This window comes from Pogona vitticeps, chromosome 1, assembly GCF_051106095.1.
Source record: "Pogona vitticeps strain Pit_001003342236 chromosome 1, PviZW2.1, whole genome shotgun sequence".
In the NCBI taxonomy this organism is placed as follows: Eukaryota; Metazoa; Chordata; class Lepidosauria; order Squamata; family Agamidae; genus Pogona; species Pogona vitticeps.
The window spans coordinates 21,241,205-21,265,228 of NC_135783.1; the positions used below are offsets into that span (position 1 = coordinate 21,241,205).

The 24,024-nt window shown below is 41.3% G+C and overlaps 1 protein-coding gene across 3 annotated transcripts in view; it reads right to left on the bottom strand.

Moving 5' to 3' along the window:
* Positions 1–262: 262 nt before the first annotated feature.
* The window catches only part of TTC7A (tetratricopeptide repeat domain 7A), a 180,999-nt gene continuing 157,237 nt past the window's right edge, over positions 263–24,024 (bottom strand). For all 3 annotated transcript variants that reach the window (XM_020796886.3, XM_020796884.3, XM_020796888.3), the window contains one exon: positions 263–593. In XM_020796886.3, coding sequence (XP_020652545.2) covers positions 372–593 — 222 coding nt within the window. In that variant the 3' untranslated portion in view covers positions 263–371. The remainder of the gene's footprint in view (positions 594–24,024) is intronic.

A 24,024-nucleotide genomic window follows, 5' to 3' on the forward strand; every position in this document is an offset into this window, starting at 1 on the left:
GCTTGCAGCCCCAAAGACAGAACAGTGAGTGAACAGATGAGTAGATTACTAAACACTTCTGGTGGCCTGTGAAGAAAGTCACACTGGCAAAGGAGGTGCTGGATAATATTGCAAATTGTAATAGCCCCACCCCCAGCAGCTCAAAAAATAACTACATTTATCTAGAAATCATATCTGCCGTGCTCCGAGCACCGGGAAAAATGCAAATCCCTGAAACTAAAGCCGTCTTGGATAAAGATTTCCGATCTCTGGACAACAAATGAACAACATATATATATATTTATTTATTGCACTGTAAACAGATTGCTTATTTCCTGGATTTGTTATTGGAATAACCTCCACAGGATGCATGTGCATGATGAATAAAATGATCAGAGTTCCCTGGGAATAACGGTAAATGGAATGACAGGGCTGCTGGATTCAAGGTCCAGAGCGGTAAGGAAGCATTCAACAGCAGCTTCGTTTTTGCCCTGAGCGTGAAGTACTTCCCCGAGACTATTCCAGGCTTTGTGGCTGGTGCTCTGTACCTGGACAGCATCCTGCAGAACCTTCTGAGCCAGGTTTCTTCGCCCAAGCCTGTTCAACACCAGCCCCTGTCATAGAGAAGGAACCCAGCATTAGCATACAATACATTGTCATCCTCTTGTGTACCTGGAAAAAAAAGGTAGAATATATGGAGCTTTTGGTCCATCTGCCAGTTTACAATCATTGACAGTTGCTGTGCCTGGAAATGTCATGGGATGGACCTGGAATCTTCTGCATGAAAACTCTGTCCTATGAACAAACCATGGCCCTTAACTCCAACAGAGACACAGTGTGGTTTGAGAAGTTAGTTGCTTTGACTTTGAGCACCAGCAGGAACTTGAAAAATATTTTGAGTTCTCCCAATGAAGTCCAGTTCCTCAGTCTCTCATTCAAACTGTCCCTTGATACTTAATAATCTGACACAAACCTAAAATGAGGGATGGAATGTCTAGGATGGAAAAACAAAATATCCCCCAGAGGTTTCTGTTAAGTACTTGTTTTTATGACTGATTGGGCAATGACTGAATTAAAGCAAATATCCATGTGATCTAATAGATTATATTCAGCAGTGACATTTCACAAGCCTGAAGGAAATTTGCACTGGGGTTCCCAGTATGTTGTATGGATACAGTGATGGACTAGGACTTTGGAGAAAGGATTTGAATCCCCACTCAGCCATGGAAACTGACTGGGGAAGTAGAACTGGTAAATAACTCACTTACCTTGAAAGCCCTGTTAGAGTTGCTATAAGTCAATTCTGACTTGACAGCATGTAACAACAATAACAAAAGAAGTCTGCAACCATGGGACATATGATGCTGACAACCAACATCTGTTATACCAGTTTCTGAAACATTGCTGAACATGGAATAATCAAGTCCTGTTGCTTTGTTATGGAGGTGGAAGGTAAAAGGCAAAACAATCACTTGTTTCTAGAAAACAATTAAGAAGTCCCTGCTGGCATTCTCATGTGTGTGCTAAAACAGTGTGTGCATGGGCCCTGAGAATCACTGTGATGGTTTGTTAATGGCCAGCTAGAAACCACTGAATGTTACACCTTTTGCCTTCCACCTGTGTAACGAAGCAACAGGATTTCAGCCATTAATTCCATGATATTTCTCTTGCTTTAAATTTTTCAGACCTCTGCTTAATGCACGAATAAGGTTGTGGCCCCTCCCAACAGCCCCAGCCATTACAGCCAACAACCAAGGATGATGAGAGCTGCAATTTTGCATATAGATTAACATATATTATTTTTTTTTCAAAGCCATGTCCTCTTGTTTTAGCATTGTGGGCCATCTTAGAAATGGTCCCCAACCTTGGGCCTCCAGATGTTCTTGGACTACAACTCCCAGAAGCCTTCTCTACCACCTCTATTGGCCAGGATTTCTGGGAGTTGAAGTCCAAAACATCTGGAGGCCCAAGGTTGGGGACCACTAGCACATTTCTTCCAGCCAGCTTCATGTCCAATATTTTTCCCAGTCAAGACACCCTGCAAGATAGGCTGCAATATTTAGAGCCAGTACCTTGTAGGAGAGTTCCTTTTATCTCGTTAGATCTGCATTAGAGACAGTTTTTTTGCCATCCGTATGTTTAAACCTTACCAATGCATCATAACTGTACATGGAAACTACAATGAACAGTGATAGGAACCCCATGGAGGCAGACAGGTGTTTATGCACTTTTTGTTGAAGAAGAGAGTGGGGAGGAGGACAGTTTTACAAAACGCCAAGAGCCTCGTGCAAGAGCCGGGTGGAAGAATCACAGCCTCAAGAAATCTATTTTATTCTTGGTTTTTTAAAAGCAGCTACGTATTTCTGACTCTCTGAAGCTGGCATGACATATAGCGCTGAACACTTGGTTCCCTGAAGAATCTGCCCCTTGAGAGCTGCTGTGCTCTGACAAAATTTTATACATCCCCAACTGAGTCTAGCAAGTGGTAAACAATGCCTTCATGCTGTTGCCATGCGGAGGCAAGCTGGAATCTGCCCACGATGCAAAATGGAAAGGGGGGAGGGGGAAGGAGGGAGAATAAAGAAGTATATTCATACATCTTCCTGCAAAAGGGCAATTTACATTTTTAGCTGGGGACTTCTTTTTTGGTAGGCTTCCTAATAAAAATTCACTCTCCCTGTTTCCATAGAAACTCCTCTTGTTGCGATGCACGAATAATTTCAAAAAATCAACAGAGATCTAAGGAAGATTACCAATTAGGACACTTTGTTTGTAAGAAAACAATTAACATCATCATCCTATTGCTATCTGAGACAAAACAACTGCTTTTCTGCCTTGGTGTTACATACGAGTTTTATTTATTTTCCTTTTATCATTATACAAGTCACAGAAGGCAAAGCCAGTCAGGACATTGAGGGAACATAGGAAACTACCTTACACTTAGTTTGACCATTTTGCCATCTAAAACACTCTTGGATACAGTGACTGGCAGCAGTGCTCTGAGGTTTTAGTCAGGATATTTTTCCAGGTATACCTGGAGATGCTGGGGACTGAAAGAGAGACCTTCTGCATGCACAGTATGAGCCATCATTCTATTTGTATTCATTACTGCCTTACTGTATATGGATCAAATGATTATTTTTCAACAGGATTATGAGACTAAACTAGGCATTCTTGACTTTGGCTATTCTTGAAAACAGAAAACATTACTTTAACATCTCAGAGGATAATTGTCTTGTGTTACTCATCTTACTGTTGCCAGGATGTTTAGGCTAACCAGCCCTTTAAAGATAATAAATAGTCTTAGTTAATATAGTTGTCATTTTCTGTATCAGATTTCATATGTCCCTCTAACTAGCAGGCAAATACATCTGTGGCTTGGATACTGTACTTCATGCATCAGAACCATGGGCTACATCAACAAAAACTCATGCCAAATAAAACTTACTAATCTTAAAGGTGCCACAAGACTTTTTGCTGTTCACACTGAAAAATATATGCACAAAACGTTCAATATGATTTATTCTCAGGGAAGTGAGAGTGTGATCAGATGGCTGTTTAGCCTGCCCTTTGGACTGGTGCAGAGATGGGCTGGTGTGCCTATGGTTAGAATTTGACTACAGATCCAGAGACGGACCATATCTTACATTCAAAGACCAAACTCTTTAAGCAGGGATACAGTGGTCATCACAAGGTTGGTCAACAAATGATGAACTGGTCACAGCTCCTATGCCAAAAACAACAACACAAAAGAAAACAAAACAAAACACACAAAAAATTACAATACAGCCTGTTTTATGTTTTCCCTTCTACCACCAGCCATGATAATGATGGTGCAACGGAGACAAAGGATCAAATACTGCTAAGATTTGTCTACTTGTAATAATTCAATGTTGGCGTTATGGACAGACATGGACAAAAACTGGACAAAATAAGATGGTGTGCAATAGCTGCAATCTGTATTAGCAAAGAATCTACTTGCATAATTGAAATAATGTATCTGCAAGACAGAATTGCTCAATAACAAAAATGCAGACTTTCTTGTAAGGCTTGTGAGGCATTTCAAAGATTCTCTTTCTTGGACAACAACAGCTGTAATGCTAGAAAATCAAGCATCCCTGAATACATTATGTTAAATAAATATATAAAAGATTATATAATAAGTTCTGACCAAACAAAACGTATTTGTGGCCTGATTCCCTTTATTCTTTGTTTCTATTAGTTGTTCTTCTCCTGAAGGCCTTGAAATGTGTAGTTAAGAGAAAGTGAGATTCTTGAGCAATTGCACAGCACAGAAACAATTTAGGTATCACCTTAACTCGCAGTAGCTTGCAAGCTGTCAGTCATTTAACCTTACATTCTCATCTTGATGCAAGGCAGGTCATGTGACATACTAGATCTCTGGCCTTGGAAGGCCTATTATAAAAAATACATGAAACAATAAAGCATAAAGTGGGCTGCCTGCTGCAGGACTCAGCAGGCATGTGCCAAGTGCAATGAATCAGGCATCACATGGTTTAATGTGTTACTTTGGAATGATGAGAGTCAGGTCCTGATGGAAGGAAAAGAAATGTTGCATTGAGCAAAGGCTCGGGGAATTTGTCTGCTTATATGCATGAGGTAGCTAAGGAAGAGACAAGATGCCCAGCAAAGGCCACTCCGTGTATGATAGGAAGGAAGTCCAGCTCTGTTATGATGGACCTGTCCACATTGTGAAATTCTGTATGATCTGACCAGTGCAATCTGTTTAAACTCAAGTATCCATCCCTGAAGGCTGAACAAATGGTTATTTTGCATCTTAGTGAATTATAGTAGTACCTTGGTTTGCAAACGCCTCAGTTTATGTGATTTTCGGTTTATGAACCAAAACCCATAAGAAATAAAGCTCTGGTCTACGTTATTTTGTTTTCTTTTCTTCATACTACGAAAGAGTTTTCCCAGCGCGCACTGCGCCTATAGCGCCACCCCTTTCGTAGCACAATTGCCATTTCAGTTTGCGAAATTTCCGTACTACATAACGTCACGTAGAACGGATCTGTTTCGCAAACCAAAGTACCACTGTATCCCCAAAAGACTGCATGCCTTAGCCCTGTGCCAGAAAGATACGGGCCAACTCTTAAAGGGGAAGGATGGATCATTTTAAGTAGAAACACAAGTGGATGAGGTTTTTTTTTTCCACGTCAAACAGAGCTATCAGGGAATCACCTGCCATAACTATATGCCATGCGCCACAGTGGTTAAACTGCTGTACTACAGTCAAAACAGTGCTCACGACCTGGGCTTCAATCCCAGGTAGCCAGCTCAAAGTTGACTAAGCCCTCTATCCAACTGAGGTTGGTAAAATGAATACCCAGCTCACGAGGGGTGGGGGGAATGTGTGGCCCGCATAATTAACTTGTAAACCGCCCAGAGAGTGCTTGAAGTGCTATGGGGCAGTATATAAGCAGCACACTTTGCTTTTTGATTTGCTTTTTGTCAGTGTGGGCAGGGTCTTCCTGGTGGGTGACAAGCAGGTGAGAACTCCTATTGGCATTACTCACAGCTCTTGGTTGGGGGAGGGAGCAGTGTGCCTTTAAAAATCTGGCCTGCCCGCAGCTAGCCAGATGAGGAGACGTGGCCAATCTTGATTCCTTGTATGATCCACACTGCAGAGACGGTTACAAGCCCAGTCCAAGATATTTTGTTGCCTGAGGCACAGCTGCAAATTGTGCTTCTCACTCTTCAAATCAAGATGGGTAGCACCCTTGCATCAGTCAAGTTATTTTGGCACCTAAGGAAGAAAAGCTCACAAACCCTTCCATTTCATGTCAGTCAAAACAGAATAGTAAATAACCATTTGCTGCCCTTTTATGAGACTCAAAATCTGCAGCTTGAGAAAACTCCTTTCCTCGTCTAAACAGTAAGGCTGGCCTTCAGGAAATTAAATTAATGACTATTATTTAAATAAAAATGCTGTGCAGCTCCCAATAGTGTAGAAGACTGTGCCTGGCTGGTCAGTCTGCTTTGCAGGTGCTAAATGCTAGTAATGGGCAACTTCAAGGTCCGCTCCACTCCTACTCCTCCTTTCTTTTATGGCTCCTTCAGGTGGAGGATTGTGTTCTGATAGCCATTCAAATACATAACTTTCCTTTATGAAGCAGGGTACATAGGATATATCAACAGGCTCCAATATGCAGATGATACCACTCTGATGGCAGAAAGTGAGGAGGAATTAAAGAACCTCTTAATGAGGGTGAAAGAGGAGAGGAAAAAAAAGGTCTGAAGCTCAACATCAAAAAAACTAAGATCATGGTCAGTATTCCCATCACCTCCTGGCAAATAGAAAGGGAAGATATGGAGGCGGTGACAGATTTTATCTTGGGCTCCATGACCACTGCAGATGAGGACAGCAGCCACGAAATTAAAAGACACATGCTTCTTGGGAGGAAAGCGATGACAAACCTAGACAGCATCTTAAAAAGCAGAGACATCACCTTACCAACAATAGTATGCATAGTCAAAGCTATGGTTTTTCCAATAGCGATGTATGGAAGTGAGAGCTGGACCATAAAGAAGGCTGACTGGTGAACAATTGATGCTTTTGAATTGTGGTGCTGGAGGAGACTCTTGAGAGTCCCATGAACTGCAAGGAGAACAAACCTATCAATTCTAAAGGAAATCAGCCCTGTGTGCTCACTGGAAGGACAGATCCTGAAGCTGAGGCTCCAATACTTTGGCCATCTCATGAGAAGAGAAGACTCCCTGGAAAAGACTCTTTTGTTGGGAAAGCATGAAGGCAAGAGGAGAAGGGGATGACAGAGGATGAGATGGTTGGACAGTGTCATTGAAGCAACCAATATGAATTTGACCCAACTCCGGGAGGCAGTGGAAGATAGGAGGGCCTGGTGTGCTCTAGTCCACAGGGTCACAAAGAGTTGGACACGACTTAACGACTAAAGAACAACAACACCAGAGCACAGAGTGCTGTCCTCTGAAGATGCTGGCCACAAAGACTGGCGAAACGTTAGGAAGAACAACTTTCAGAACATGGCCAAAGAGCCCGAAAAACCCACAACAACCACGGGATGTAAGCTTTATAATTTTCCCAGCCATACTAACTCTTGACTTTGGTTCTTAGAACTTGAAATACCCTGTGTTTATGCATGTATGTTTGCGTGTGTGCATATAGAGAACTATTAATGTCCCTCCCACTCAATGTACCTGCATATTTCCCCCTACAATGGCATTAATGTGACCATGAGAGATTCTTCAATGGGAATGCATATATCTAATCATCATCATCATCTCTGAAGGGACCCTATGGATCATCAAGTCCAGTCCTTGTCAAAGAGGCACTGTGGGGAATCAAACTCCCAACCTCTGGCTCTGCAGCCAGATGCCTAAACCAATTAGCTATCCAGCACTTCCCTTGTGTAAAACATTCATTACCACCATTTCACATAAATCCAAATCTGCAAGCACTGCTAGCCCTCAAAAGGTTCAGCATGTGTCATCCCAATGAGTAGGAGAATACATTCCATCCTGCTAGGACAGAATACTGCATAAGATTTTCTGTTTCTCTTAACGATGGCTTCTGTTAATCCTATCAAAGATCTCAAAGCAAAGAGATGGATAAAATGAAGGAAAAAAGCAAAATGAAGAAGAGTGTGGAAAGAAGGGGAATTTGAAATAAACAGGTTTATATTCTCCTCCCACCCTTAGACACAATTTCTTCTCAATAGGAATTTTAGGAAGAATACTTAAATCTTTCCCCAGAACCCACTCGGAGCATCAGAGGGTGTTTTTCTATCTATGGCTCAACAGCTGAACCTTCCAATTCCCCTATTCCTGCTCTTTTGCTTTCAATTCACCAAATGTTAACAGACCCTATGAGCCTCAAAGCCTAAATATGATAAAACATTTATTGGAATAAAAGACAGGCTCTTAGGCAGCCTTTCGGAAACCGAGAAGCTCTGATCTCTTCCCAGGGAGCCTCAGACAAACTTGAGAGCAGGAATTGGGGGCAGGAGAGAGATAAAAAGAGGGGTATGTTTTCTTTCTTTCTTTCTTTTTTTATTTTTCTGCTCAGTTGAATTTCCTCAAAGGAAAACAGCAGGCTGCATGGAACACTTTGCAGAACCTCTCCCTTGCACCGAGATCTAAATGGAAATGAGGCAGTGAGCAACAGAACAGAAAAGGATGCTTTGTCCCCAGGTTTAAAATAAACCAAACACAATGTTCAGTTTGTGCAGGTTTTTCCCTCCCAGGGAAAGGCTGGAGAAGTGACGGCCACAACTCTCAAAAGTAGTGCATGTTGCCATAGTGCAGCGACACTGCTGAGAATTGCAGCAGTGGCTTTGTCATGCGCCACAAGTTGCCTCCCTTTCCTTCCCAGACTTACAGCCTGAACCGCACAGGGGTGTTTTATTTATGCATGAGTGAGCTAACCTCATGCATATTCAGTAAAACCAGCAGGACTCCACCAGGCTTCCCAGTTCTAGAAATATAAGACTAAACAGATCCAGAGATGGCAGGCAAGCAAGAAAGCACTATGGTCACATAGCTTTCAAATGTGTTTGTGTTTCCTATTTCTGTGCAGCTGGCACATCCAGTCCTTTATCAGTTCAGTGTTTCTTGAACAACTTAGCCCATCTCCTTCATCCATTTCTTTCCTTGCCTTGTTCTAATATCCTCTGATCTCAAGGGTAGCAGGTCACATCAGGCCAATGTGTCTGCACATAAATGCCTATGTTTGCTGGGTGGAAACACTATGTTGACATCCCTTTCCTTGTTTAATACAGAGACCGCACAATTAACTAGGGGGACAGATATAGCACAATGGTGCAGCACCTACATGGCACTCAAGAGATCTCAAACAACAGAGATGGCCAGGGCTGGCCATGGTGATTGGGGGATTATTGGAACTATACACCAAATAAGTAAGTTTTCTAAACTCTGTGACAGGAGTAGGAATGGATTAATCAGTCTTGGTCTTTTCCAGGTCAACTTCAGAAGTATTTAGTTATATAGACCGGTACCATGAAATTTCTGCACGTCTGTGATAACAAACTACTTAAAGCAGTAACAATGTATGAACATTTAAATTTTTTTGTACATTTTCTTTCTTTCTATACATTATTATTTGTACATTATTTCATCTGTATGCATTTGTACATATAGATTTCCCTAATATCTACATTTTTTGCACATCTTCTGATACATGAATTTTTAACCTAATGACCCTCTTTCCAAATTATATACATTCTTGCACATAAGTTTGGAACTTCATGAAAAAAATTGGAGAAATGTGCAGTCTGGAGGATAAGTGTGTTTTGACCTGTATATTAGCCTTGGAGGTATGTGTTAAGCTGATTTGATTATGAACATGGTTAGAATTGTGAACCATCATGGCCCCCATCCAGTCCACAACTGATATTAGACACTGATTTCCTTTGATTCAAACTTAACGTTCATTCAGAATCACATCCCACCTTTCTCCCACGAGGCACCTAAGGCACCTTCCAAAGAATGTTAAAATACAAGTAATATAAACAATTAAAAATCTAAGAAATTGCAATGTTAGGAGGTAATTAAGCATACAAATAATTTAAAAGGGCTAAATAAAATCACTTCAAAACACATGACACATACTTCTTATATAGAAATGCACAGAATAATTATTTCATTTAATTTCTAATCCTATAGTTACAATTCTATTCTACTCTGCTTCTAAAGTTGTGTGTTCTGTAAGGTTCTCCCATTTGATACACTGCCTTTAACACTCAGTTTAAACATGCTGTTCAAATATTATATGATATAGGTGACTGCACTACTTCAAAATACAAGTGCAGTGATGTTCATATTTGAAACTCATGTCAAAAACATTTTATATGTAAAAAGTTAATATGTCAGAGAGAAAGCAAAGGAATATTCTTTTCTCTGCCATGTTTGTTTTCCATAGGAAGGGAGAATTTCACAAGTGGATGAATGCCACCTGCTGCATAAGGAGGTACTAATCAGGAAAGGGTTATCTGATGCTACTTTTATGCACTTGAATCAGGTGACAGTTATGGCCACAATGACAGTAAGTTTGGATGCTGCTGTCCGCAGCTACATAGCTGCACAGAAGACATCTAACTTTCTAAGGTGCAACTCCATCATCCATCTTTGTTGTTGTTTAGTCATTAAGTCATGTCCGACTCTTCATGACCCCATGGACCAAAGCACGTCAGGCCCTCCTGTCTTCCACTGCCTCCTGAGCTGGGTCAAATTCATGTTGGTAGCTTCGATGACACTGTCCAACCATCTCGCCCTCTGTCGTCCCCTTCTCCTCTTGCCTTCACTCTTTCCCAACATCAGGGGCTTTTCCAGGGAGTCTTCTCTTCTCATGAGATGGCCAAAGTATTGGAGCCTCAGCTTCAGGATCTGTCCTTCCAACTCAGGGTTGATTTCCTTCAAAATGGATAGGTTTATCCTCTTTGCAGTCCAGGGGACTCTCAAGAGTCTCCTGCAACACCACAATTCAAAAGCATCAATTCTATTGTGGTCGGCCTTCTTTATGGTCCATCTTTCACTTCCATACATTGCTACTGGAAAAACCATAGCTTTGACTATGTGGACCTTTGTCAGCAAGGTGATGTCTCTGCTTTTTAAGATGCTGTCTAGGTTTGTCATCACTTTCCTCTCAAGAAGCAGGCGTCTTTTAATTTCGTGGCTGCTGGCCCCATCTGCAGTGATCATGGAGCTCAAGAAAGTAAAATCTGCCGCTACCTCCATATCTTCCCCTTCTATTTGCCAGGAGGTGATGGGACCACTGGCCATGATCTTAGTTTTTTTTATGTTGAGCTTCAGACCATTTTTTGCACTCTCCTCTTTCACCCTCACTAAGAGGTTCTTTAATTCCTCCTCACTTTCTGCCATCGGAGTGGTATCATCTGCATATCTGAGGTTGTTGATATTTCTTAATTCCGGTTTGGTATTCATCCAATCCAGCCTTCCGCATGATGTATTCTGCATATATATTAAATAAGCTGGGGGACAATATACAGCCTTGTTGTACTCCTTTCCCAATTTTGAACCAATCAGTTGTTCCATATCCAGTTCTAACTGTTGCTTCCTGTCCCACGTATAGGTTTCTCAGGAGATAGATGAGGTGTCAGGCATTCCCATTTCTTTAAGGACTTGCCATAGTTTGCTGTGGCCCAATGTTGAGTTTTCCAAACTTGCTGGCATATTGAGTGTAGCATCTTAGCAGCGTCATCTTTTAAGATTTTAAATAGTTCCACTGGGATGCCATCACCTCCACTGGCCCTGTTGTTAGACAAGCTTTCTAAGGCCCACTTGACTTCACTCTCCAGGATGTCTGGCTCAAGGTCAGCAACCACATTATCTGGGTTGTCCGGGATATCCAGATCTTTCTGGTATAATTCCTCTGTGTATTCTTGCCACCTCTTCTTGATGTCTTCTGCTTCTGTGAGGTCTCTACCATTTTCATCCTTTATCATGTCCATCTTTGCACAAAAGTTTCCTTTAATATCTCCTATTTTCTTGAACAGATCTCTGGTTTTTCCCTTTCTATTATTTTCCTCTATTTCTTTGCACTGCTCATTTAAGAAGGCCCTCTTGTCTCTCCTTGCTATTCTTTTGAAGTCTGCATTCAATTTTCTGTAACTTTCCCTATCTCCCTTGCATTTGGTTTCTCTTCTCTTCTCTGCTAGTTGTAAGGCCATGTTGGACGGCCACTTTGCTTTCTTGCATTTCCTTTTCTTTGGGATGGTTTTTGTTACTGCCTCCTGTACAATGTTACCAGCCTCCATCTGTAGTTCTTCAGGCATTCTGTCCACCAAATCTAGTTCCTTAAATCTGTTCTTCACTTCCACTGTGTATTCATAAGGGATTTGATTTAGATTATATCTGACTAGTCCAGTGGTTTTTCCTACTTTCTTCAGATTAAGCTTGAATTTTTCTATAAGATGCTGATGATCAGAGCTCCAATCAGCTCCAGGTCTTGTTTTTGCTGACTGTATAGAGCTTCTCCATCTTTGGCTGCAGAGAATATAATCAATCTGGTTTCAGTATTGCCCATCTGGTGATGTCCATGTGTAGAGCCACCTCTTATGTTGTTGGGAAAGAGTGTTTGTGATTACCAGCTTGTTCCCTTGACAAAACTCTATTAGCCTTTGCCCTGCTTCATTTTGAACTCCAAAGCCAAACTGTTGTCCTTTTAACTCCTGACTCCCTACTTTAGCATTCCAGTCCCCTATAATGACAAGAACATCTTTCTTTTGTGTCAGTTCTAGAAGTTGTTGTAGGTCTTCAAAGAATTGGTCAATTTCAGCCGCTTCAGCATCAGTGGTTGGTGCATAAACCTGGATTACTGTGATGTTGAAAGGTCTGCCTTGCATTTGTATTGAAATCATTCTATCATTTTTGAGATCGTATCCCAGTACAGTTTTTCCCACTCTTTTGCTGACTATCAGGGCTACTCCATTTCTTCTATGGGATCCTTGCCCACAATAGTAGATATGATAGTCATCTGAATTGAATCCACCCATTCCTGTCCATTTTAGTTCACTGACACCCAGGATGTCAATGTTTATTCTTGCCATCTCCTGTTTGACCACATCCAGTTTACCAAAGTTCACAGATCTTACATTCCAGGTTCCTATGCAGTATTTTTCTTTGCAGCATTGGACTTTCCTTTCACTTCCAGGCACGTCCACAGCTGAGTGTCCTTTCGGCTTTGGCCCAACCACTTCATTAGCTGTGGAGCTACTTGTACTTGTCCTCTGCTCTTCCTCAGTAGTATGTTGGATGCCTTCTGACCTGAGGGGCTCATCTTCCAGTGTCATATCTTTTAGCCTTTTGTTTCTGTCCATGGAGTTTTCTTGGCAAAAATACTGAAGTGGCTTGCCAGTTCCTGCTGTAGGTGGATCGCCTTTAGAACTCTCCACTATGACCTGTCTGTCTTGGGTCTCCCTGCACAGCATAGCCCATAGTTTCTCTGAATTACTCAAGCCGCTTTGCACGACAAGGCAGCAGTCCGTGAAGGGGATCATCCAGCTACACGTCACATAAACTGGCATTTTAAAGAAATGCTACTAAAAGCACTGCCATCCAACTCCATGGTGATTGCTGTTCCTTCCCTCTGTCTCTTTTGTCCCTCTTTTCCTTTAAGAGCTCTCAGAATTTTTTTGTTCTTTCCTTGCTCTTTCATTCACTGAAAAGGGCATCCTAATGCAGGCTGAGTCAGCCCTGGGCAATTCACATACCTAATGAAAACCTGAGTTATTTTGCCTAATGAGTAATTAAAATGAAGAAGAGACATCACAAAAGAGAGGAAGAAAGAGGGACATAGTGCATAAAAAATAACTCATCAAGTGTATACCCAGGTAATTGTTTTTGTCCAATCAAGGTATGAACTGATACAGAGGGGATCTTTCTATCCTTGTTAGGAGACAGCACTACATATATATGCCTTGGTCTTTTACATGTATCTGCAGTAACATGGGAAATGAATGCAGTGCATGACAACCAATCAGCCATGTGGATGGGCAGTTGTATATGCATACAACTGGTCTTTCCACATAGCCCAATGACATAAGAAGGCAATATTGCCCCCCAGGGGGCAATTTAATTTATCAGGGGGGCAATGGAATGAAAAGGGACGACATGGGGGGCGAAGGAACAGAAGGGGGTGATATGGGGGTGATGGGGTGAGCTAAACCTGAGAAGGCGGCTGCAGCCGCAGTGCTGGCAGCAGATCCGGCAGGCGGATCCAGAGCAGCTGGTGCTGGCAGCGGATCCGGTGCTGCTGCCGCGCCACCGCGGGGAGGAAAGTAATAATAACTTCCACAATGGCTCAAGGGGGCATTTCTTTCAAAAAGGTTAAGAACCACTGAGAAAGCCTGTGAAGTTAAGCTCAGGCTAAAACAGGGCCGACTTTCTACTGTAGGCGGAGGCCCTGTTTTAGCCTGAGCTTAACCTCACAGGCTTTCTCAGAGGCCACATTCCGGTGATGGGTGGTGCCAAAGTCAAAGGGTGAGAAACAAAAACCAAACAAACTTACAGCTCTTACTGTCAGTATCTGAGTTCTTAGGAGAGGCATTGAAACTGTTTAGAATTGTGGCAAAAGCTAGAACACTTAGAAAATATGTTATTGTAGGGAAGGGACATGGATATCAGGGGAACACCAGTAGTCTGGACTAGGACTACAAGAGGACTGGGTTTGACCACCAAGGCCTGAGGTCACCCACCCCTGAAGTAGAAGAAGACGTGAAAGATTTCTGTTTGTGATCCTAAAGAGTTGCTGCCAATCAGAATACGTACACAGCACGGGGCTGATATAAGACACCTTCAGTTCGCAGCCATACAGCATCACACCGTAAGGAGGTAAGCTTGTCCACCACTGAAATTATGAGTGAAGATGAGGGAGTGTAGTTCTTGTGTAGGACTGAACTACACAACTTTACTGTTGACAGTGAAGAAACTGAAATAGGTAGCAAGATTTTGTATACTTTGGTTCAATCATCAAACCAAATGGAGACTGCAGCTAAGGAATCAGAAGAAGGATAAGACTCAGAAGGGTAGCAATGGATGAATTAGAAAAGATCATCAAGTGTAAATCTGTGTCACTGGAGAGCAAGACCAAGACACTCTTGTATTTCTGATCATCATGTATGGATATGAAAGCTGGACAATAAAGAAAACTGACAAAAAATGATTCATTTGAAACATTGTGCTGGAGGAGAGTTTTGCAAATGTTTTAGACTGCCAGAAAGACAAGTGGGTCCTAGATCAAATCAAGCCTGAACTATCTCTGGAAGCAAACATGTTGAAACTGAGGCTATCCTACTTTGGGTACATCATGAGAAGACAGGATTTTCTGGGAAAGACAATAATGCTGGGAAAGATTGAAGGCAGCAGGAAAACAGGAAGGCCACATACGAGATGGACTGACTCCCTAAAGGAACCACAGTCCTGCGTTTGCAAAAGTGCTCATTCATAGAATCACCAGAAATTGGAGATGACTTGATTGCAGATAACAACTAAACTAATGTCGCTTGGGCAAAGTAAAGTTAACTAGGATGGGTATTTATTTTGCATGTAGTATTTCCATATGCTGTGATTTTACCTCTTTCACATAGTATTAATGACATCCTGCCTCTAATTTACAGCCAACCAGTTTCTTAAAATAGACCAGTCTACTGTAGCAACTACTAGAAAATGCAGAAGGAGGTAAGCAAGCATGCATCAACCTTCAAGCCCATGGTTCTGCCATGTTTCAAAATCCCATGGGAGAACGTCTTTATTTTTCCTTAACCTGAAATGTTTCATAAATCATAACCCTTTATGCATTAAGAGACATTGCTGAATTATATATAGCTCTGTATTTTACATTACATGCTTAAAAGAATGAGAGAGGGAGAGGGAGTGTAAACTCAAAGCAAAGATAAAGAATTAAAATCTTTCTATAAATATTACATGTAGCTTGATGGGTTGGAGACCCAACCACCCACACCAGTCTGATATTAGAAAGCTGCATATTTTACAGCACAAGCCACTGGAGTGCATTAACCTCTTTTCTCCCTACGTTTTTGTGCTGTTTTGCTCACTATTTCTCAATGGTTTACCAGAAGGAAATTATGGTAGTGTCTAAGCGTACTTATTTACAAAATTGCAAATGATGAGTGTCATAGCGTCACTTGAAGATCAAGTCATGATCTCTGTCACTGAGCACAGACCATCCCTGATCAAACTTTACACACAGAACTTTCATTCATCTCACCCCAAACACAGCACAGTGGAGAAAACAAGAGTTCATTGTCTCAAGGTACAACAGCTGTATATGAGCAGGTCTCCTTACACATTTTAAGTGCCTGGATGTATTTGCACATGGAGTGTATTGCAACCCTGCCCAACATCCTCTAGACATGTGTTTCCATGCAAACATGTGCTTTGGAAGAGAATGAAGGCATGAGTGTTGTAACATACCATATCATACTGAATTAAACAAAAGGATGCCGCTGAACACCCACCTTTTTTAGTATAATCCAAGAAGTAAACAAACAAACAAAAATCAGTGTACCCTTCACAAGGAGCAAGCAATTGAAGTTGCTTATTCTGTATAGAGGAGCAACGCAAGACTGAACATAGAAATCTGCCTTATACTACATCAGATTATATATAATCCTTTCAGCAACGCCTATGTTAAACACTACTAGTTTTCTAGCATCTCACATAGCAGTCTTTCATATAATTTGCTATGTACTTTATGGTCCTTCTAAGAAAAAATGTTGAGGAAGGAAAAAACACATGCATTGCTGGTAAATTAGGATCCCTTCTCCCAAATGAACAAAAATATGAGCAGAAACCAGGCATGATGCTCTTCCCGGACTGTATCACTTCAAACTACAAGTGTGGTGTCAGAGAGCCTGATCCACAGCTTGGAAAAAGTTACCTTTTTGGATAACTGGCTGCCTGTGTAATCCAGCCAGTAACTTTCTGTAGAGAATCTTTTTTCCTTGATAGACTTTCTGGCCCTTCTTCTAGTTTACTTAGTGAAGACATTCCTCCTCTCCATCCATAAAGCCAAACACCTGTACCCAGAAGGAACACAGTCTAGGAAAAGCTTTATCATTTAATTATGCTACTACAGTAATTAAAAACAGCAACAATATAGCTCTATAATTAGGGCAATGTATGGGGCATAAGGTACTGTAACTGCGGACCAGCTAGGTTTTATTTGTGGATGTAGAGAAATACCTGAGGGAGGCATGTAGACAAAGATATGTCTGAGGGAGGGGAAAAACATGTCTGGCCACATACAGGAGTTCTATAAAATCTCTTTAAGTAACAGTTATATTGACATTTGAACCATTTTTATTTTTATTTTTACTGTTTGTATCCATGATATACCATTTTACCGCTGGAGCCAAATGACCTGATCACTTTGGAAAAGGGTGAGGTTTTTCCTCTCATCTGACCTATTTTCATTTCTTTACATTTGGATTCTGTTCAAAACTTGTTTGAAAGACTGCTGTTTCCCAAGGAGCTTTTATTTTTATTTTTTTTAATTATTTTATTTTTGGATATCAGAAACCCAGGAACATTCTTGGGATTCTGGGCCTAGCCCCTGAGTTGATCTAAAAGAAACACTGCAGAGCCTGTGGCGGACTGGAAGTAGTGCTTGGAAACATTTATGGGGCATTTTTGTTTATGTTTCTTTATAATTCCCAGTGGCCATGCTGGCTGGGGAATTCTGAGAGTTGCGCTACGAAAAATGCTATTTCCAAGCTTGGTCTGGAAGCAGGTTTCCAAAGAGCATCTCTTCCCCCTGCCCCATATAGGTATACCGGCCTGCAGCCTACGATATGGTGCATTTAAATTTAAAGTCCCTTTTGCAGTGGTTAATAAGTTGCCATGGCTTCTCTGGTTCATCCCATCCTAGCATCTCTCACCTGCTCTTCACCTGCTACATTACACACCTGGAATCTGCTTCTAAGAGCAGGCAAAACAGGAGGTGGACAAAAGGACTTGGAAGATGTCTCACCTTCTGCTGCATCAGAGTTTTTAAATGTCAATTGCACATTCTTTTGTGTGAATTGCATTCTTAATCCAAATATAGAAGAGAGCTTGGATAAATTGGCTTTTTGCCCATAATTTTCAAGGTAGTGTGGCTAACAAATGCGTTGATTGGAGGATTCTGTCCCCAAATATATTAATTACAAGCTGTAATATGAAGGATACTATTTGCAAACTAACAACCTGTCCCAGTCCATTATGGCCCTATATATTTTAAAAGGCATTTCTATTCACTTGCCATCCTTTCCTGTCTTGAGTTTTAGTTGTTGTTGTTATCTAGTCATGTCCAACTCTTCGTGACCCCATGGACCAGAGCACGTCAGGCCCTCCTGTCTTCCACTGCCTCCCGGAGTTGGGTCAAATTCATGTCGGTAGCTTCAACGACACTGTCCTACCATCTCATCCTTTGTCGTCCCCTTCTCCTCCTGCCTTCACACTTTCCTAACATCAGCGTCTTTTCCAGGGAGTCTTCTCTTCTCATGAGACGGCCAGAGTATTGGAGCCTCAACTTCAGGATCTGTCCTTCCAGTGAGCACTCAGGCTTGATTTCCTTTACAATGGATAGGTTTGTTCTCCTTGCAGTCCTTGCAGATTTAGTAGGTGCCAACATATAAAGAAGCAACAAACTACAAAGTCCACGGTGGGGTTACTTAGCACAGTAAGAAGTGTTGAGATACATGGCAGCACTCATAGCCACTGGCACCAAAACAATCCACAGTCTCTGTGCGATCACCTAATTGGGACTGAAGTGTAAAATAGGCTGCAAATCAAGTTGTAGCAAAACTATATCACTCTGGTTTGCCTTGCCAGTGTAGTCATAGCCTTAGACTATGATTCCCAAAAGCCTTGATAAATGCCATAGACTCTTGCTGTTTACTTTCCTTGAAAGCCCTATTAAAGTTGCTATAAGTCAGTTCCCACCTGACGCCACAGCAAACACACACTTGCTGTATTAATAAACATATATGAGTGCTATTGTCCAGATACATTTATAAGACTAAGGCTGGACTGCCTAAATCTCTGTTTGAAAAGGAAGTATAAGCCCTGTTCCGTTTGCAGACGGGGACCACTGATTGACATATGCCCTTTGGAAAGTCATGTCAAAACTGATATTTTAATAAGTAAATCTGCCATTAACATTCGTTTTGAACTGTTCTTTTTAATGAGTAAATTCTGACAGCTTTTCTCTGGCATCCATTCAAATATAATTTCAGCACTAATGCTTTGATTCTAACATAATGTCTAAGCTCTGGGAGACAGAAAAGGAGTTTCAGAAGAGGAAAAAAGGCTGTGTGTGTCTATGTGTGTGTGTGTGTGTGTGTGAGAGAGAGAGAGACAGAGAGAGAGAGAGAATAAAGGAGCTCTTACTCTCTTATAGCTCTGGTCCACCCACCACCAGCATGTGGCACAACAGAGGGAATGTGGTCTTTAAGAGAATAAAAGATTCTCCTGTCCCAATCTGAAAGCAGTGGGATCAGATAGCTATAAAGGATTGTATCCAATCATGCAGGAAAGGGGTGCTGTGTTGGGAGTGATTTGCCTTAAAGAACCCCAGTTCAGCTCAAAAAACAAAAAACATGCGCAGCCCAAAGTCTGGATTAGGCATGGAACAGGTTGGTCTGGTTTGCGACCTCCTGTATGCCATCTGAGTGATGGAAAACAGCTTGCACCAGATCAGGCCGCAAGAGGTCCAAAAGGTGAGCATTTGATTACACCCTAAGGTCATCATCCTCCAAGTATGAGAAGGATCAGTGTGCAAAACATCCATGAATGTCCACTAAACCACTAGAAATGAAGGAGATTTAAGCAAAGTGATTAGTGACTAGCAAAGCTCCAGAAAGTCTATGTTTCTACCCACTATTTTCTGTGGTAATTAGTCGGAAAAGGTTTCTGATAGTCCTTTGGCTCTCTCAGCTGCTGTGACCAAGCAGACAGTTCTTTTACGTAGCCTACAGGGATACACAGGTGACTTTCTAGGAAGCCTCTGTTTTTTTCTACTGGGGGGAAGTTAAAAGAAATAGGTGGGGGGGGGAGGATTAAATTCTTACTCTCTTTCTTCCCCATTCTTTCTCAGTACCCTGATTTCTTCTGCGGTTAAAATATGTGTCTGTACCTGAAAAGCATGGCCCAGATGAAAAACAGGAGATTTGGCATCTTCAGACACCTTATACCCTGCTACAGAGCAGGAGTGGTAATTCTGCCCTGTGACTTCTGTGGAATCAAGAACACAGCAGCTCTAAGTGGTATGTGTAACAAAATACTGCAGTCCATTTTTTTCTCCTAAAAGGAATATTCATGATCATAGGCCAATTGATCCATTTTTCATTTCTAGGTATGACCCTGCATTCCATGGATAATGATCATATTTATCCCTCACTTGGCTTATCTTGAGTTTGTTTTTGGGTTTTGTTTTTTTGTTCCTTAAAAGGTTTTTAAAAGGTATTTTTGTACTTATCCAAACACTGGAGCTCTCATAAACATGCCAATATACCTTCATCAGTGAATTCCTTTTTGTATACAGTCCTGTGGCCACTGAACAGTTCAGTGTTAGAAGGGGTGATAAATGTGTAGAATAAAGTTACTCAGTGTTTATTATTTCTGGAAAGGCCTTGAGACTAGAGGGATGCCATAACTACTGTAAGGGAGTGTCTTATTTTCCTTAAAAAAACCCCATAAACCTGAGAACAGATTGCAAGACTAATGAAGGTAATTTTTTACACTGATATAAGGATCAAGGTAGCTTTGACAGAATCTTCCAGGAGTTAGATTCTAAGAGGGAAATGGTAGTAGTAGGGAAGGCAGTTATAATTTCTTAGGTGTCAGATAAATGAATATGGACAAAAATTTGAAGTGATTATCTGAATAATTAATCAACACAGAAAAGAAAGGCTGTAACATTACTTATGTGATGTCTGTTTTTCTTAAATAATGAAATGCATGTTTCAGAAAAAAACTAATTCAGGAACCTAATTCAGACAAAAATGTGATTTTAAATACAGCAGTCACCATATTCTTCCACATTTTGCTCCTACTTATCAATTCCTTGCTTGTTGGCATGATGCAGCCAAACCTCAGAAGAGTATCTAAGGCCACCATCATCCCATAGTTCAGTCTGTGTCTTTGGCACTCCAAGAGGAATTCTAGTAGGAAAGTTTGGGCTTTAAATGTTTGCTTATTGAATCAGCTAAAATGTTAGAATATTATGTGTCTGTCCCTCTTTTTAAGCATTCTACTGGATGAGAAAGTTGTAGATAAATGTAGTAAAGGATCTTGCCCTTGATCACAAAGGAGAGTCAACGTGATTTATAATTATAGTAGCTTATAACATTGTTTATACAGTCAAGAAAGACTGATTAAATGAAGTCAACCAGAAACTGACAATCTGAAAAGCTCTTGTTAGTGCTGTGACAAAGCTGGGCTGCTAAGCGATTCAGAAAGAGTCCTAAATTGCTATCTCTTGGTTACTAGATATATTAAGCAGCATGGTGGGGATGCAAATAAATAGTTTTAGTTGTGAGGCTACTTTTAATATCCATCTATCTGCTTGTCTGTCTGTCTATGGCAAATGCAAGTATTTAAAGAACAAAGATAGTTTTAGAAAACAGCATAAAAGGAGGAGTTCCTTCATAGGTTTCATTCAGATAAAAGTGTTTTATCATGAGAACAAAATGTACCAAAGCCAATTAACAAAGTTAAGCATTTGCTTCTGCATTCAAAGGTGGAGAATCAGTCATGTTGTTTGCCACAATGATACTGCCCAATTGTAAGCATTACTGCATTAATAGCTCATGGTGAGTGATGAGCTCATTGGATCACCAGTCACATAAATCCTTCATTGTGTATCTCAGCACAAGCAGGCACTGATACATATAATACACTTCACCCGATCTTCTCAAAACTGCAATAAGGCACTTTTTAAAGATTTCTGCCAGTTCCCTGACATACATGCAACAAATGAGACCAACAACATGGTTTGAACCCATGGCTTTCCTGGAAAGGACCACAGGTATTGTCACCTTAACAAAGTATTGGCAAGTGTTTGTCAACAGATTCGTACCTAAAGTCATGGAGTCATAGAGCTGGAAGAGACCACTGAGGCCATCCAGTCCAACCCCCTGCCATGCGGGAACATCCATCAAAGTACTCCCAATAGATGGCCATCCAGCCTCTGCTTAAAAACCTCCAAAGAAGGAGACTCCACCACCCTTCGAGGCAGCCTATTCCACTGCCGGACAGCTCTGACCATCAGGAAGTTCTTCCTAATGTTCAAATGGAATCTCTTTTTCTGTAGTTTGAAACCATTGCTCCATGTCCTAGTCTCTGGAGCCCTGGAAAACAAACCTGTCTCCTCTTCAACATGACACTTAAACATGGCTATCATGTCCCCTCTTAATCTTCTTTTTGTGAGGCTAAACATTCCCAACTCCCTAAGCCACTCCTTGTAGGACATTGCTTCTAGACCTTTAACCATTTTAGTCACACTCCTTTGGACATGTTCCAGGTTGTCAACATCCTTTTTGAATGGAAGTGCCCAGAACTGGACACAATACTCCAGGTGAGGTCTGACCAAAGCAGAATAGAATGGTACTATCACTTCCCTTGATCTAGATACTATATTCCTATTGATGCAACCAAGAATTGCATTGGCTTTCTTGGCAGCCGCATCACACTGCTGACTCATGTTCAGCTTGTGGTCTACCAAGACTCCTAGATCTCTTTCACAGAGATCTAGCCAGGTGTCTTCCATCCTATATCTGTGCAGTTCATTTTTTTCTGCCTAGCTGTAGGACCTTACATTTTCCCTGTTGAAATTCATTTTGTTAGTTTTGGCCCAGGACACTAATCTGCCAAGGTCATTTTGAATTTTAATCCTGTGCTCTGAGGAATTAGCAACCTCTGCCAATTTGATATCATCTGTAAATTTAATCAACATACTCTCTATTCCTTAATCCGAGTCATTAATAAAAAGGTTGAATAACACGGGACCCAGAACAGAACCCTGGGGCACCTTACTACTGTAGTCATCTCTTTCCACGACAAAGGGAAGCCATTTGTGATCACCCTTTGGGTTTGGTCAGTCAATCAATTACAAATCCACCTGCAAGAATATCATGAGGAAACTTGTCGAAGGCCTTACTGAAATCAAGATATGCTACATTCACAGCGTTCCCTTCATTCACCAGGCCTGTAACTCTATCAAAACAAAACAAAACAAACAAAAGAGATCAAATTAGTCTGGCATGACTTGTTTTTGAAAGACCAGTGTTGACTTCTAGCAATGACAGCATTGCTTTCTAAGTAATTACAAACTGTCTGCTTAACGTTACAACAGATCCAAGTTTCTTTTAAAAGAATTTGTCTTTTGAACAGCCTTGGAGTTGATTAAACCCATTCTCTGAAGATGTGCTATGTTCTCACCAGCTCTTAGCAATATCATCAGAGGTTTTCAAGAATCTAGTCCACCTGCTGAATTCCACAGTGGATTACAAGGAGCGATCAGTCATACTGATTTCCTAAGCTATTCAGAAACACTGTTATCCACCATTCCATTTGCAATTCATTTACCATCAAAAACTGTCAGAGTATTCACAGCAAGCAGCCATCCTCTTTCTCTCAGTCTACATTTGATGACCCTTGGGGGAGACTGTAAGCCTTTACTATTTAATGAGGCCTTTGATTAATTCGTTTAGTTACTTTCACCACCACAGCAGCAGGAAACATGTCAGGCACACATGTTGAGCATTGTATGGATCCATTCATCAGGACATTTCAATCAGCTTTGCTTTTAATGGAAATGAGGCTGCGAGGACTTGATTCTAGCACAGAACATCTGCAGCACTATAAATATCAGCCTTCTAGAAAAGCAGAGCTAGTGCCTGAATTACCACTGAGGTGAACATGCTCTCTGTTAAGAGATGAAATAAACACTGAATAATACAATGGATGAATTCTGCGTTATTAAACAGCAGAGTGAAATACTGTTACTTTCCAGTCCAGCAGCTAATGTGCAGGAGAACCTGTATGGTCTAGTAGTAGATAAGCATGTTGACCTAGCATGTAATAGAACAGAGCCCAAATTCTAGCTCAGCCATGGACTCAGTGAAATGGTATTATGCATGCCAGGTGTGTTACAGTGGCAGCTGCTGCCCAGAAAAGCTGGTAGAGCAGAGGGCAGGGTTGTTGGAGGCAGGGCCACCAAGAATCATTGGAGGCAAGACCAAAGGGTCAGTGGAGGTGCGTCCAATTATATCTGCTTTAATGAAGGACACAAGTAATACATTACATTACTTGTCAGTTCATCCGCAGGAAACAATACGAATCAGGTGAAGGGCAGCCAGGTAAGCCAGGCTATAATAAAGGAAATGGGGGAAATCCCTCCAAACATCAATAAACTGAAAGGCCAAAAAAGCAGGGTAATTTGAAATACGAAATAAATTTGTAATTTTCCTTAACCCCTCTTTTGGAATCCCAAATCTTTCATAG